A 15,587-nucleotide genomic window follows, 5' to 3' on the forward strand; every position below is an offset into this window, starting at 1 on the left:
CGGATAATCAAAGTTAGGTGAAATATCCTACCCTTCTCGCGTTTCACTGCAAAGAAATGCTGCGTAAAGAAATTTTTATTAAAAAAATTTGTCGCAGCATCGTTAACTGGAATAACGGTCAAGGTTTTACGTTTAAGTAGCAGAACGCTTATCGACCTCCGCGCATAGTTTATTTCTGGCTTGCAAGTTTGGCTCGTTCGAAACCTGAGTTCTAACAGCGCGCCAGATGTTGTCGCGAATTCGTAGGTAGCGGTACGGGAATTGCGTTAGTGTCGACAACCGGCTTGAATGACGTCCGAGGTGCCGAGTTCTGCTCGCAAGAGACGTTCGTACGAACGGAGGAAAGGAGTGATTTTGATACCGTGATCTTCATTAATAAAAATTATTGATAAAAATGATAATTGAAAAATTGCCACTGCTTGTCCGATATTCTTCGTTAAAAGTTATTCCAATAGAATGAGCATTAATTAATATATCGACTACATTGGCACAATTGATCTTAATTATTCTTCCGTGTTAGGTTTATCTCGATGTTGCAATTTAACATCGTTGTGCAAAAAGACCAACGTGTAATTTCATCCGTAAGCAACGATGGAAGATCTACCGTTAGCAACAATAGAAGATTGGTAAGTAATGAAGTAGAAGAGTAACAAAAGACATATCGATACTTTGACTAATTATAATCGATTAATTTTTCTGCTTCTTTTCTCTATTTTCAAATCCATATTAGTTAATTTAATTAAATAAAAACGTTTAAATTTAACTAAATAATGATTATATACAGTCGTGGACATTTCGGTTGTTTTTTTTATAAGTTTTTAATATATATTTAATATATATATAATATACAATATTTTATAAGTAACTAATATTTTGCAAATGCGAATCACGATGACGCACTATTTTTAGTCTAGAGACAGTATACTAATCATGGTTTGCATTATTTGTTCGCAATTTGTAAAATATTAGTGCGTTTCAAAACATATTAAAAAAAAGTGTCGCAACCGATATGTCCACGACTGTACATAAAGAGATAAAATTTATGCTGATTATATATTTTTTTTCTTCCTATTTATCTCTAAAAGATCTGTCTAGATTTTCGACATTGTTAGATTAAATTCATATAATAGCATAAACCCTTTTCATAATGGCTTTGTTAAAAATATATAACTATATAAAAATATATAATTAATATGAATAAAAATATTGACTTTGTCAGAGGTAAAAGCTTTTCGATTTGAACGATACAAGCGGTTTGCCTGTTTTTGTTTGTTGCAAAAGGGCAACTTATCTTACTTTCATCTTGATTTCTTCAAAGAACAAGCGTTCCCCTTTGCATTCTCATGTACGCTTTCTCGTTTACCAAGGATACCAAGTTTTAAAGCCTTCTTTTTTTTCTTTAGAAGAATCCTTTCCCATATCAACTTCAAGTTTTAAAAAGCGCAGACTCATCATTGACAGCAATTTTCGATCGCACGGCTCCGACGCGTGTCGCGCGTAGAACTTTCATCGCTCCTGCTCGCGTGTGTATCGCGAAGGTCGTATCGATTTTTTTCACCCCTCCTTCCCCAGTGCCCGAATGGCAAATTTACATACAATTTCGCTCCGGGGAGAACGCAAGTTTTCTATGTATACATTGGCGAGTGTGTTGAGCGAATCCTGCTGCGAATGAATCTTTTATGCCTCGCGGTTAACGGGACGAAAGTTTGAGTTTGCAGGTGCGAGACGTGTAACGAGACGTTGTATTTATAAGGAATATATATAGTGTATGTACGATAAAAATTGACTCCAATCGAAATCGGTCCTCTCTCGCGCAACATGATAAATTTTCATATATTCCACGCGCGTCTTCGTATCCGCGCAAAAATCCGACGCGACAGTTTTTTTCAGCGGACTTTTTTTTCAGCGAGATTTCTCCCAACGCCAGATTTCTTCCTCGCGCAATCGCAGAATTCGAGATAACGTGGTCCTCGTGCTCGGCATATCGAGCATGGATATGTCGGACCTTGATCGATCGAGAATCGAAAGTATTTCGACGTCCACGTGATGAAGAAGATATCTGGACTTTGAATTCAGAGTTCGCGGAATATATCTGGTAGAAATGTTCAGGTTCTCTTCTCTTCGAATTTCTTCAAGATCTTTTCGTCGCTGCAGGGACGAAATTTGAGAAGCATGGGAATCCGTCTGACTTGTACGTTCAGTCTCTCCTCATCCTTCCGCGCGGCGGCGATCGGTCTTCCCTCCTTGGATCCTCTCTTTCTCTGCTCGTGATTCTATGTTGACACATACGTGCTACAACATATCGCATTCCGCATGCCGGGCTCTTATATCAGCGATACTCAATCGAGTTTCCTCGTCAGACAGCGAGTTGCATTTCGCGCGAGAGTCTCGAGTCATTACCGTCGTCGTCGTTTAACCGCAAACAATTGTAATAAATACCCTTAGAACATATATTATGTTTTAAGTAAATACCACCGCAGATTGTTAACCACAGTCATTAAAAGTTATCACTTAGTGGATAGTGGTATTTCGACATTTACAATTGTCGTAAATTACGACTTATCAACAGTCATAGTTAATTTGCTCGTAATCTCTTTGACGATTTGCGACGCTCGTCGATTGTTCTTCCTCGCAACGTTACTTCTCCCGCAACGCGGAACGTCGCGTATAATAAATCTCAACATTTTCTGAACATAAATTGAAGATTAAAATAAGCGAGAAGCGCGAAATAATTAGTGCAACGAAAGAATAAAAAAGTGTAAGTATTAATGTAACGTAATATTTAAGCCAAAGATTACGTGCAATTAATTCTTTGGACATGTGACTTGTGCATGAAACTTGAAAATTTACAAGACAGCAGAGAAACTGTTACGAGAGATTTAAGAGCATAATGTGTTAAAAGATATATTAAGTTTTCTCTAAGAAATAAAAGAGGAAGGAGAAAAGAAAGGAAAAGGAAGAAAATTTGATCGAAGATCCTATAAGTTAAGTTCGTTAATAACTACAATTAAGGATATCGTGAGAAATGTAAATATCGAGGCCAGGATCTCCCAAAGGCACCCGTTACGCATCCAATTGTGTTTGAAATGAAGCTTAGGCGATGTTAAGGTATGAATCATCGATCGGATATCATTGACCAACTTCGTGGAGGGTATTTAACATGTATGCTCATCGCGTCGTGCTAATTACATGCAGATTATTTCATACGTGATAGCGATAGTTTTTGCGCAAGAAAACGTTCACCTAAATAAAAGCGAAGTAGCGGATAATCACACAATTGCAGCCGAGAAATGTTCTAATAATAGCATTTGGAATAATGTTAGCTTTTGCTAATTAACCTTAATGAATGGTCAGCCGCGAGATATTCGAAATGTGAGTACAAAATATATAACATATATGTGCGTGTGATAAATTTTGCTCTATTTTCGAATTAAATGTCGAATACTTAATTGCACGCATAAATTACGTACACATACGTGTGAAATATCAGATTTAAATCTGCGCGAACACGCTCTTTGTTCTTGTATGATTATTATTCTCGCGCTTAATCCCGAATCGTTTCGGATTAAAAACACAACGGTCTTGCGGAGCGCACATTGTTGCTTCTGCCTGCTTAAAAATTATTTTCGTCGCGTTATCAAGTTGCGTCGGACCACTTTGTGATCTGTCGCGCCAGTATTTACATTTGACATTGACCCTCAGCCATAACTTTCGATATCTCGTCCCTCCTGCACGTCAGTTCTTTATGTATACATATTTCTTTGGGGCGTTCGCCGCAGATACAACACAATCGCCCGAGTATCGTGGACGCGACGTACGTTCTCAGTTCTCAAGAATAAAAAGTAATTGTGCCGCGACACCGTGTCTGCGGAATATAGAAATCTTGAGTGTTAGTTTTTTTCGGAAGAAAGTGTTACAAAGTACGTAATATTTCGAGTTGCATTAATTAATAATTTCAACGTTATATCAGCCATTATATCTATTTAATCTATTTAATCAATTGTTATATCTATTTAATCTATTTAATCAGACGTTATATCTATTTTATTATCTGTTTGCAGCGTGCTAATAAATAGTAGAATAATATTAAGACTCTGGAAACCATTTTAATATTACTGTTAGTTGCAATTAATAAGGGATTCAAAATTTAGAAATATAGTAGAAAATAGTAAAGTTCTTAAAATTTAGCAAGCACGCGGTTTACAAAATCCCTAACGCTTTTCAACAATCTCCGGTATACAGTGCCTAATATATTTATCTACGTAATATCTGATGTTATTTGCATTATTATTATCATATTAAGCGGATATAAAAGCGACGCGTTGTCCAACATCGCTAATCTCATGCCGGATCGTCAAACTCGTGCTTAATCTTCATTATTATCTCGATCGAGACGCGCGTCACGAGCCACTTGATCCCGTCACGTTCGGACAACACTGGCTCCTCAGATCGCTCTCGCTCAAGTCATTTGACATCTCCGCGAGGATACACGCTCAGGCGGAGTGGACTTTGTACCGCAACCTAAGTTGGTTGTAACTGAATCGTTCATAGAGTCCGCTCCGATTTTTATCGGATGTTTGCTCGTTTCTTTGTGACTCGCGCAATTTATTACTTACAATATTTTAGGGAAGACGCTAAATTGTGTCAGCGAGAGTTTTTTTCGTGTCACATAAATAGCACATAAATATTGCGATCTTCTTTGTATGTTAAAATTAAAAAAAGATATATGTTAATTAATCAGGTTTATCAGCTTCAGCTTTATATAATTACAGTTTGTGTTACTCTTCTCTTTCTAGATATCTTTTGAAAATCTTTCTTCGTGGCTTCTCAGAATTTCAGATTAAAATATTCCGAACGATTTTAAAAGTTTTTTTTTCTTTGAGTTGTCGAGAGTTGACGAAAAAACGGACTTCGTTTTTCTTCCTCTTCTTTCGTTTCCTCGACTTGGTTCGCCAAGTGTGTAAACCTATGCGTATCAAATATTGGCATCCCTCAGGACGATGAAGAACTCGAACGGCGTGAAGAACCCCATAGATACCACGGATCCGAACGAAAGCACCACGTTAAGGCCAAAGTTGGAGACCTTCGACGATATCCTGCCGTACGTCGGTGACTTCGGCAGATACCAATGGCTGCTTCTATTGGCCTTGCTTCCCTACAGCGTGGCGTATGCCACCCTGTACTTCTCGCAGTTCTTCCTCACTCTGGTGCCGCAGGAGCATTGGTGCAAGATAAATGAATTGGTCTCTTCAAACCTCACGCAGGAAGAAAGGTAAAATTCAACGGCGTAACAATGGCGTTCATTGAGATCCAAAATAATATGTTTTATCGTATTTTAAATCACACACGTTTAGATTTATAATCTAACAGATATTATAAATCTGTATTAAAAAATTTTGGATCGTAGAACAGAGTTGTTGAACAGAATTGTCTCGAGTTTATCCTTCTCGCCACGCATTTTAATATCTCCTTGTTATCTACGAAGAGAGATATTTCGTACGTTAGAAGTCAATGTTTTCAGAGTGGAGATCGGCATACCAAAGTCGCAGAATTATCCGTATTACGACCGATGCCATCGGAGGGATTTGGATTTCTTCAGTATTGTAAATCACAAGAAGGACTATACCCGCTCGATCGAATGGAAGGCAAACAAAACCGTGGATTGCAGCGGATGGGAATACAATTTCACGCAGATCCCGTACGCCAGCATAGCGGCTGAGGTGAAGTGTTCTTGAATGCCGTCACCGTGTGTATGAAATATAGAGGGAATCAAAATCTCGGCGAGTACTCTTCGCCAAACGTTCGTGCGAGATTAACTGAGATTACGGGATTGCGATCTTCCTCCTTCAATCAACTATTCCAATCGTAATCCATTGTAGAACGACAATACGCGAATAAGCGACGAGAAACGGAGAAATAAGATAAAAAGTTTTTTGCGCAACTCCCGTAAACGGAGAAACGTGGCGAAACGTCGCGTTTTCCTCGCGCAACTTCAGTAATCCATTGCAGAACGATAATGCGCGAAAAAGCGGCGGGAGATGAAGAAATGAGATAAAAATAAATTTTGCGTAATTCCCATAAATGCGGAAATATGGCAAACGTAGCGTCCCTTCGCGTAACTTCAATCATAATCCATTGCGAACGATAATGCGCGAAAAGAACGACCGGGAGATGAAGAGATGAGATAAAAATAAATTTTGCGTAATTCCCGTAATAAATGTAAGAAACGTCGCGAGCTGATTCTGGACCCTTTGTGATTAGCTAGATTGGGTATGTGACCGGGAGTATCTCATATCGACGGCACAGTCGATCTTCTTCTGCGGCTCCATCGTCGGCGGCCTGCTCTTCGGATGGATCGCCGACCACAGAGGTCGGATCCCCGCCCTGGTGCTCTGCAACGGCATCGGGTTTCTGGCCTCGGTCGCGACCGCGAGCGCGAACACCTTCTGGTCCTTCGCCGTCTGCAGATTCCTTACCGGTCTGGCTTTCGACAATTGCATCAACATCCCGCTGATTATCGGTGAGCGATCGGCAAGAGATCAGTTTGCGTCGCATGCGGCACTGAATAAAATAACGTATTCCGACGTCCGTATAATTCAGAGCTGCGTGCGAAGATACACGCGATCATATTTTTCATTTTTCTCTTTTTAACGTGTTACATAAATCTAGACTGCGGATCTTTACGACACGATGTGCGTACGTGTCTGTACATAATTTTCATTATAAATGAACGGTATTACGCGTAGACTATCCGGAATAACTTGACGGAGATGAAGGATCATTGTATTTGATCTGCAAGGCGTTTTATGAATAATTATAGGCGAATATTACGGCGCGCGCTTTTCCGTCATTTCGTACGCGCGTAATTTCATTGTCAGCTGTTTTACATAAGCCGTTCGTTGCACGTATCGTACGTGCTATTAATCAATCTGTTAAATTGAATATTCCGGTATCTTTTTTTTTATTTTGATTAACGAAGCAAATTCTGAATGTCGCCAGTGCTCGAGTACATGGCCGTGAACAGGCGAACCCTCGTCGTTAACGTTGCCTTCGGCATATACTTCGCCGTTGGGAGCACAGTTTTGCCATGGATCGCGTACTATGTCGCAGACTGGAGATTCTTCGCCTATGTTAGCGCGATCCCGATGATGAGCGTCTTCATCACGCCGTGGATTCTTCCTGAGAGCGCTCGGTAAATAAAAATCCTACGGATCCTCAATTCATTCCACTCAATTCGAATCACATACACACGCATACGTAAACTGAACTTACGTGATTAATATATTAATAATCCGTTAATAATTTATGTAATTTTGTTAGTTACAATTAAAGCGTTGTAAAAGGATTCCATATTTCTCCGATCAAATAACTGCAATGTTCAAATGAGATTTACAATTCTTAAATGTACAGTGTTGCGATTTCTAGAGATTCGTGTCGCTCTTAGAAATTCATGCGAATTGTAAGCTCGTTTCACTGTTATCCGCGTCCCGTCCTGTGCGTCCTCCGAACAACTTTCCGCTGAAATAGAAACACTGTTTTGCTATTAAGATGGTTCGTCGCCAACGGCAGAATAGACAAAATGGTGCAGAAGCTGCGGCGGATAGCGAGGATCAACAGGAAGTGCCCCGACACGCGCATCTTCGAGGTCTTCATTGTAAGTAAGATTGATAATGAGACGCAACGCTGGGAGACCGTGACACACAAATCGCGCGTCATCCACCATCCACCGCCTTATCGTCTTTACAGAGAAACTTGACCGCGACCGACACCCAAAGGGAAAGCGCGACCATCTTCGATATTCTGAAGTCACCGCGTCTGGCGAAGAACGCCATCCTGCTAATCTTCTTCTGGTGAGTATAAGACGCGACTTTAATTTTCGTTGCCGCTTTTTGTCGCTGTCTTCTTTTTTTTTGACATAATCCTCTCGACTTCGCGAAATATTAATTTCTAAAGATATCGCATTTCCATCTCGTTAGGATATTTTAACGAAGTCTTCTTTTCCGAAAGTAATTTCAGAGTCTGACGCGCGTCTCGGATCTTATATCCCTTTAAATTTATACTGCTCCGATGCTTTCGAGATCGGACGCCGTCCACTTTAATGCATTAGATACGCGTACGGCGACGAAGTTACGGATGTACTTTCGGTACTTTCTAGGTCCTTGACGATGATAGCTTTCGACGGCCACGTATACTCCCTCAAGCTGATCCCGAGCTCGGTGTTCGTGTCCTTCTCCCTCGCCTGCGCGACCGAGCTGCCGGCCGGGCTGCTGCTGACGCTGCTATTGGACCGCTGGGGTCGCCGATTCTGCGGATTTATCACCCTGGCCATGACTTGCCTTTTCAGCTTCGCCGAACTGCTGTTACAGTCGAGTGAGCACATACACACCGGGCTTTCGATTGTGTCTCTCGAATAAAATCCAAGCGACCGCGCCACAACCATCTCTCTCTCGTCTCATGCGTTTTATTGTTCAGTCGTAGCGAAGCTGACGATGTCGGTGCTCTCGCGATTCTTCCTGAATATGGCAGCCAACGTGGGCCTTCAGTACGCCGCCGAATTGCTGCCGACCCCGATTAGGACGCAGGGCGTCGCATTGATCCACATTTTTGGCATTATCGCTCATTCCATCGCGCCATACGTGGTGGATAGCGTAAGTGATCTTTCTACTTTTCAGTAAAAAAGAAGGCGCGATTATGGAACTCTGATACAACCACATTATGCGCGACGATGTAATTAATAGTATTAAAAAATTATTTTTATATAGCGAAGACTCTAACGAAGAAGTTTAATTAGATTTAAAATATTTTATTATAATAATACAGTTTATTACAAATAATTGATAAATTTTAATTTGATTCAATTTAAAACGGCGAGCGAATATTAAGTGCAATGCTTTATCGCGTCGCTCGGTACTCAGTCAATCAATCGAAATTATTTCAGGCCAAGATTTGGGAGGGGCTGCCGATGATGATCATCAGCATCGTGTCGTTTGCAGCCGCTACCCTGATACTGTTTCTACCGGAGACGCTTGGTCGCGATCTCCCGCAGACCCTACGTCAGGGAGAGGATTTTGGCAAGGAGCAAAGTTTCTGGGCGCTGCCCTGCTGCGAGAGACCGCGTTCGAGTCGACATCGACATTATCGTCCAAGCGAGCTGTAGTCTTTTCAATTTTTATTATATATATATAAATATTATAAAACAATGCTCGGTATGATCGCCGAGGAAATGTAGTTACTTAAAAGGGGGAAAAAAAAGAAACTTACGTCTCTCGCACGTGATAATGTAATAACTAATTAAGGTTTCTTTTGTACGAACTAATAAAGTTCGCGGACCAGATCGGAATGATCTCACAGGAGCATTTTTCTGGGAGAATTTACTTGTTTGTAGAGTAAATGCATTAGAACAAAGTTTACACGAGGATAAAATAATCTGTCTCTTTATTTTACACTGTTACTCGACCACCATTATAGATGGCAAGATGAGCGAAATGGTATTAGTGTCTTTCGCCATTTGCGAAGAAATTTCCAACATTTGGCAGTGAATGATGAGAAAACGTGTCTTTATATGCGGTATGAACGCCCCTGTGCCGGCCTATATACATTAAATTATCTAAAATCTTCTACTTACTTTAATTAATAAAAATTAATTCGTTCGCTTCGCCGCTTGCAACTTTGCAACAACTCTTGATGATACATCAAGAGTGCGACGGCAATCTCTTTATAGTTCTGTTCGCACGGTATATTCGGTCCGTCGCGTCCTTTCAAGAATATCGAGTATAACAAGGTGACCTCCGCGTCTGTATCACGGTACGGAAAATAAGTTGTCTTTTATGTACCGCGGCTTAGAGACGTCGTTCTTCGGGGAGGCAAGGAAAGTGGGCGAAGGGGACGGACGTCTCTTTGTAATAGATATTTTAAATCGGAGTATTTCCGCTGAGTTTGCAGTGAACGTGAATATCTACAGTGATCTTTACGTTTACGGCTATTCGTGTGTAAATGAAACGCGACATTTGGCACATCTCGGGCTTTTTTTCTGTGCGACGTAAAAAAATTGGATTCGTAAAATACCATACCGATTTCGATCCTTGTAGTATCTCGCGAACGACACGGAGACATCAGCTTCACTCAGCACTCATCCAGTCTCGCTAAAACGCAGTCTATACGCTTAGTCGAATAGCTTTGTACACACATCAGCTGCATCCTGGGGAAGAGCGGCGAGCCGAAAGTCGAGGTCCCGCCGCGAGGAAACGATTCGGAAAGGTAATCTGGCACTCTCTCTCGAGACAGTCGCATCGACTTCGACGTTGCGCATTCACATTCGCGTTCGTGTCCATCTGAGCGTGCATCTCGTCGAATTGAATCTCCCGCATCTTCCTACTTCATATTTGTGTTCCACGTACTTCACCATCGCGCGTTACCGCACTTGACGTGTCCATCGTGTCACTCAGTTTAACACCTAAGATCACACACGCGGGCGATCCGGCCGCGAGTATTTACAACAAAAAGATTTGGCAAATTACCGTGTGGACGGCCGTTATAATCTCGTACAGTCGATAGTTTGAATACTGCCGTGATGGAAAGCCGCGTTCGTCATTCCCTCCTTCTTCATCTTCTTCCTCAACGATTTTTTCAATTGCGGAGTCCTGCGAAAATTTTAAAGGTAAAAAGATAAACTTACAAAAACCATTATGAGGTAAAAAATACAGAGGATCTTGATATTTCTTTTCGCTTGAATACAACGCGAAAAGAGATGAGAGGAAACAATAAAAGAAAAAGAGAAGAGAGAACTTACGAGGATATGCAGGGAATCCACCAAAAGCTCTGATCCGTGCCGAAGTCGTTACCCTCCTGTAGAGTTTCGGGCAAATCCTGGTCCAAGGTTTCCGGTAGCGCTAACGTTAGGAACGCGTCGACGAACGACAGGAGCCCAAGAGTTATCAACGGCAAGTGCTGATTGACATCGGCCTGAAAAACGACGATGACGATCGAATCTCAATTAATTGGCAATTAGATTTTGTTAATCATACAGTAAATAGTTTATCGGATACTTTACCAGATATATTACGTAGGGTCCGACGATGTGAGCGATGTAGCCAATAATGTGAATCAGAGACACACCTTGCGCCCGCACTACGGTCGGCAACATCTCGGCCGCGTATTGGAAACCGATATTCGCGGCGATATTGACACCGAGGCGCGCCAAAATCGCCATGGTGACGGTTAGTGCACCTGAAACACCCGCGGGTTATGTAAATGCGGCATGCTACAAGTTACAAGAGCTATATTTGCTATAGTCGGCGATCGCACTAGTTTGCAGTTTGCAATCGAACGAAACTTGAATCGCAGAGCGACAGAATCGAAGATCTCATCTTTGCGCGCGTTTTATTTTTTATTTCCCTTTTTTTGCACCCCTACGACGATTTTACGGTTCCCATATTGTTCTGGCGATAAAGGAGAATAATTAAACCCGACGACGACAGGACTAATTAACGTCACGCGAGTGAGACAATGTGTAACTTACCGGGGGGAGTGCCGATGGCGATGAAGGAGAAAATGCCGCATATGAACATGGAAGCGAAGCCCATCCATCGTCGGCCCCATCTATCAAGGAAGAGTGCCAGCAGAATCGCCGCCGGAAGCTCGGTCATCGCGGCTAAGGAGAACGACGTGAACACATCGGGATCCAGCAGCTTCATGTTCCAAACGTGTCCGTCGAACACCAGGATGATCAACAGCCTGAAAGCCGACTGTCCGATCAATAGTCGTTTCAAACGAGGTCGGCAGACAGCTGTCGGGGTTGATATCTCCCCTGGTTACTCACCAGTAAATAACAAGCATGACGGTGATGCGAGCCAGTCGGGGCAGCTTGAAGAGATGCAGAACCGTGTACTGATTGTGCGACTTATCCTTCTCGATTATGGATCTGCAGCTCTTCTCGAATTCCTCAAACACCTCCTGCTTCACTTCCTTGCCGTTGACCTTCGCGAATTTCTTCAGCATGCCGATCGCCTTGTCAACATTGCCGCTCATGATATACCATCTGAGAAATAGAATAGGCCTACTATTAGCGCCCACATATATTTACCTATGTGTATACTTTGCAAGAAATAATTTCATTTCACAAAAGATAATTTATATTACAAATTCACAGTTCAAAAGTTTTAAAAAGTTTCAAAAGGAACAATGTAAGGCAAATATAATAAATACCGTGCACTTTCCGGGACGAGCCACGGGCCGAGGAAAGCGACGATCATCGGGAATGCGGTGACGACGCTTAAAATTCTCCAGTCCGCAATCCAATATGCGATCCACGGCAGAAGACCAGCGGCGGCGGCAAAGTAAATCCCGAAGGACATGTTCGCCACCAGGGTTCGGTACTTCGGGCCGACGTACTCGATTACTGCGATCAAAGTTACCGTCAGTAATGACGACCGAGATATCGCGATAATAATTTCCATCGCGTTGGAATCTACTTTAGAATTCAAATCGAGAGTTCGAAGTATTTTCAAACTTCTGAGAAACTACTGATAGACAGGAGTAGAAATACCTATATTCGTATCTCTCCTTAATAAGCTGCTTTAATTAAACAGAAAAATTTATTTATATTTATTTAAATCCCTCGTAATTTTTCATTCAATCGGCGACGATACGTACCGATAATGAAGAGTACGTTGAAGCAGTTGTCGAACGACGCACCGACGATCAGTCTTGCGAAGCAGAAGGACCAAAAACTATTGCAGAAGGCCGTGGCGATGGAAGCGAAGAAGCCAACCGCGTTGCAGGACACCAACGCCGGAATTCTACCATGGTGATCAGCTATGTAGCCGAAAATCAGGCCGCCGATGATGCTGCCGACGAAGAAGGCTGACTGTGCCGCGGAACCGAGGAAAGTCTTGTCGCAGACCCATTCGAGCTGGCAAAATGGCACACGCGACAATGGCACACATTATTATAATCGTACGGAGATACTGTGTTATTAATAATATTGTCGTCAAGATTTATTTATCAGCGGTTTTTTTTAGCTGAATATATGCCGCGATTTAATACCGATGGAATTTCTATAAGTAATTTCTATCACGTGCGTCTCTAGCCTTATAAAACTGAAGGTTGAATTGCATTAGATAGAACAAATAGCGTCGAACATCGATAAACGATACAAGCGAAGCTTACGCTACGTCATATATATACTGGAAATTTAATAAACGCTGCTCACCGACGACGTCACCGACGTACGGCAATAGATTTTTATCTCTCGGATATTACGCAACGCCAAAAATACCGGTGTGCGAACGGTATATATTTTCGGTACCGGTTTCCCTTTCGCATCGTAAGCTAATTACAATGAAGCTACGCCCCGGGCAAGAATTAAGAGGAAAAGGATTTAAAAAAAAAACGACCGGAGCCGCGTGCCGAGCCGATTGACGTATCGTTGAGCGCGTCATTCGCGCAAATTTATTAATCAATTAGCGGCGGCGCGCGGCAGCGCGACAGTGATTCATGGCGAGTGGTAAATGTCGTATTTTAAATTTTTACCTCGGCGGCGATCGAGGCGTACGGTATCATCGTGTGGTTGAAGGTCCATCCCTGCTTGCATCGTATTATCGGCCACGACGGATTCGCCTGTCTGACACCTTGCTCGAGCAGCTCGGTGTAATTCACGTCGTACATGTAGCATCTCGAGAACGACGTCGCGCTCTCCAGCCGCAGCTCCTCGTCGGTGGCCGCGGGTATCCCTATCGCGATCCTATCGCAATTCAGACGCAAACAAAATCGTTAGGAAAACAATAAATCTATAGGCGATATCGCCTCTAAATGCATCCAATTTCTTGCTATCGCGCGCGCACGCGATAGTGTTGCGCCCGCGACAAATGATATCCGAGTTGACGCGCGTCAAAATAAGTGTCACATTCGTTGTAATGTACGATCGGCGTTACGTGCGAGTTTATACGTTGACCTAAGCGCGATGCCTGCAGCAAATAGGTTCTGATGGGTTCCTCGATCCTATACACCTTCGCGGACGTGCCGTTCTCGTTTCAGGAACGCAACTACGCAACGTACACTACGAAACGCGATACGCATTCTATACCTACGTTTCATAAATCCCGCGGAAGATAAAATGACAATTTTGTTTCTAAGAGGCAAACACGTGCGTTTCTGCTATTCCCCGAAGTATTACAGACCTATCAGATCTGTCCTCTTTTATTCCCATATGGAGGTCATCAACTTAAATCATATCGCGGTGGCTGATTTTAATAAACGATTCGCGTTTTCCAAAGTACTTTATGGTTTTCGTCTCGATAGGAAAGAGGAAAATTACGTTCCCCCAAGCAGGGGGAACGTACTTTCAATGGAAAGAAAACTCTTCCACCTTTCTCTCTCTTTCTCTTACTCTCTCTCTCTCTCTCTCTCTCTCTCGCTCTCGTGGAATTCTCGGGGAATCCTTTCGAGGTCGACAGCCAAACTGGTTTTCTGTAACTTCGGAGAATACAGAGAAACTACTGATCAAGTGATCTGAATCACGTACTATAACCGCAACAACGGATTTTCCTACTTGACAGTCATGCAGTCTGGTACAATTATCTCCTGGTATGAGACATGACTCGCTAAAATACTGCAGGACGATTGGATTATTTCGAAATGCTTGGAAGCACAAAAGTACACACAAAATTGTATGTTTTAACGAAATGCGTATTTATTAAGTTGCGTTTAAGGAACATGCTATCAGCGCTATTGCATCATTTTGTCCTAGTTTTACATCTAATTAATGATAAAACTCACTGATAGCGCGCTCTCTAAACGCAGGTTTAGAGAGACAGATGGAAATAACGTCTGTCAAACGAATAATTTCGATTCACGTCTGTTCGCAATTTTCATTGGCGCGGAAATGTCCCACTTAAAGAAAAAAAGAGGGGAAAAAATGTAATTATGTACTTCTTGTACAACACGCTTATGATGGAAAGCTTACAAAAAATGTAACGTAATTAGGTATAATTATATTTCTTACTCCATAAAAATGTTTTTGTAAAACAAAAATAGAATTATTCGAATGTAAATTAAGTCCTTTAACACGGAACTGTCTTCGTCATTTCATTTTACTTCTTAAAGGACGTAATCACGAAATAACACTTCATTATTCATGCTCTGTACTTAAAACAGTATGTATTATTCATTGTATTTCAGAAAAGCTCGACAGAGGAATATTATAATTTTATTTTACCTATTTTTCACAAGCAAAATAAAAATTAAAATAATACTAATTGAATCATTAGAAATTTTTTTGTGCGTATGTGTAAAAAAGAAAATTTTATAATGGGAAATAGATGTACATTTAACAGTCCGCATATTTTTTGAAATATTTTGTCGATTTGCACAATTATTAGAATTTAAAAAAAATTAATTTCATAACTTCAAAATACCTGCAGATAATACTTTCTTAAAAGAAAACATTCGCGAAAGATTTCGATCGTTAATAGTCGAAAAATTATTCGTGTCGTCATTCCTGTAAAGACGAAACGGTGCAGGGAATTTGAGACACACTATATGCATATATGCAAAAAATCCAACACGCGAGGGTGAATCTATATATAAGC

The 15,587-nt window shown here is 41.6% G+C and overlaps 2 protein-coding genes across 7 annotated transcripts in view; one reads left to right on the forward strand and one right to left on the reverse strand.

Annotated features, from left to right (window-relative positions):
- The first annotated feature begins 90 nt into the window (after positions 1-90).
- Positions 91-9,418, forward strand: LOC105459662 (organic cation transporter protein-like). 5 transcript variants are annotated; one of them, XM_011705860.1, is made up of 11 exons: positions 91-348; positions 521-626; positions 4,997-5,272; positions 5,522-5,720; positions 6,262-6,520; positions 7,000-7,192; positions 7,549-7,654; positions 7,747-7,850; positions 8,156-8,370; positions 8,473-8,648; positions 8,939-9,418. In XM_011705860.1, the coding sequence occupies exons 2-11, from the start codon at positions 592-594 to the stop codon at positions 9,155-9,157; spliced, it is 1,782 nt and encodes a 593-aa protein (XP_011704162.1). In that variant the 5' UTR covers positions 91-348; positions 521-591; the 3' UTR covers positions 9,158-9,418. The 5 variants fall into 5 exon arrangements, with proteins under 5 accessions (XP_011704162.1, XP_011704160.1, XP_011704164.1 ...); XM_011705858.1 differs by having other exon boundaries at positions 91-626; XM_011705862.1 differs by lacking the exons at positions 91-348; positions 521-626 and adding an exon at positions 852-2,758.
- The window catches only part of LOC105459661 (organic cation transporter protein-like), a 24,781-nt gene continuing 18,612 nt past the window's right edge, over positions 9,419-15,587 (reverse strand). For both annotated transcript variants that reach the window (XM_011705857.1, XM_011705856.1), the window contains exons 3-10: positions 13,531-13,741; positions 12,652-12,910; positions 12,205-12,397; positions 11,819-12,037; positions 11,519-11,733; positions 11,051-11,226; positions 10,790-10,962; positions 9,419-10,640 (exon numbers count right to left, since the gene is read on the reverse strand). In XM_011705857.1, the coding sequence (XP_011704159.1) occupies positions 10,532-10,640; positions 10,790-10,962; positions 11,051-11,226; positions 11,519-11,733; positions 11,819-12,037; positions 12,205-12,397; positions 12,652-12,910; positions 13,531-13,741 (1,555 nt within the window). In that variant the 3' untranslated portion in view covers positions 9,419-10,531. The remainder of the gene's footprint in view (positions 10,641-10,789; positions 10,963-11,050; positions 11,227-11,518; positions 11,734-11,818; positions 12,038-12,204; positions 12,398-12,651; positions 12,911-13,530; positions 13,742-15,587) is intronic.

This window comes from Wasmannia auropunctata, unplaced genomic scaffold (assembly GCF_000956235.1).
Source record: "Wasmannia auropunctata unplaced genomic scaffold, wasmannia.A_1.0 LD334171.1, whole genome shotgun sequence".
Lineage (NCBI taxonomy): Eukaryota > Metazoa > Arthropoda > Insecta > Hymenoptera > Formicidae > Wasmannia > Wasmannia auropunctata.

Excerpts from the sequence above, each read along its gene's own strand:
- LOC105459662 (XM_011705858.1), top strand. The coding sequence starts at position 592 with ATGGAAGATCTACCGTTAGCAACAATAGAAGATTG. Across the intron at positions 7,851-8,155 it reads ATCCTGCTAATCTTCTTCTG|GTCCTTGACGATGATAGCTT; the intron begins GTGAGTATAAGA and ends GGTACTTTCTAG. Across the intron at positions 8,649-8,938 it reads CGCCATACGTGGTGGATAGC|GCCAAGATTTGGGAGGGGCT; the intron begins GTAAGTGATCTT and ends AAATTATTTCAG.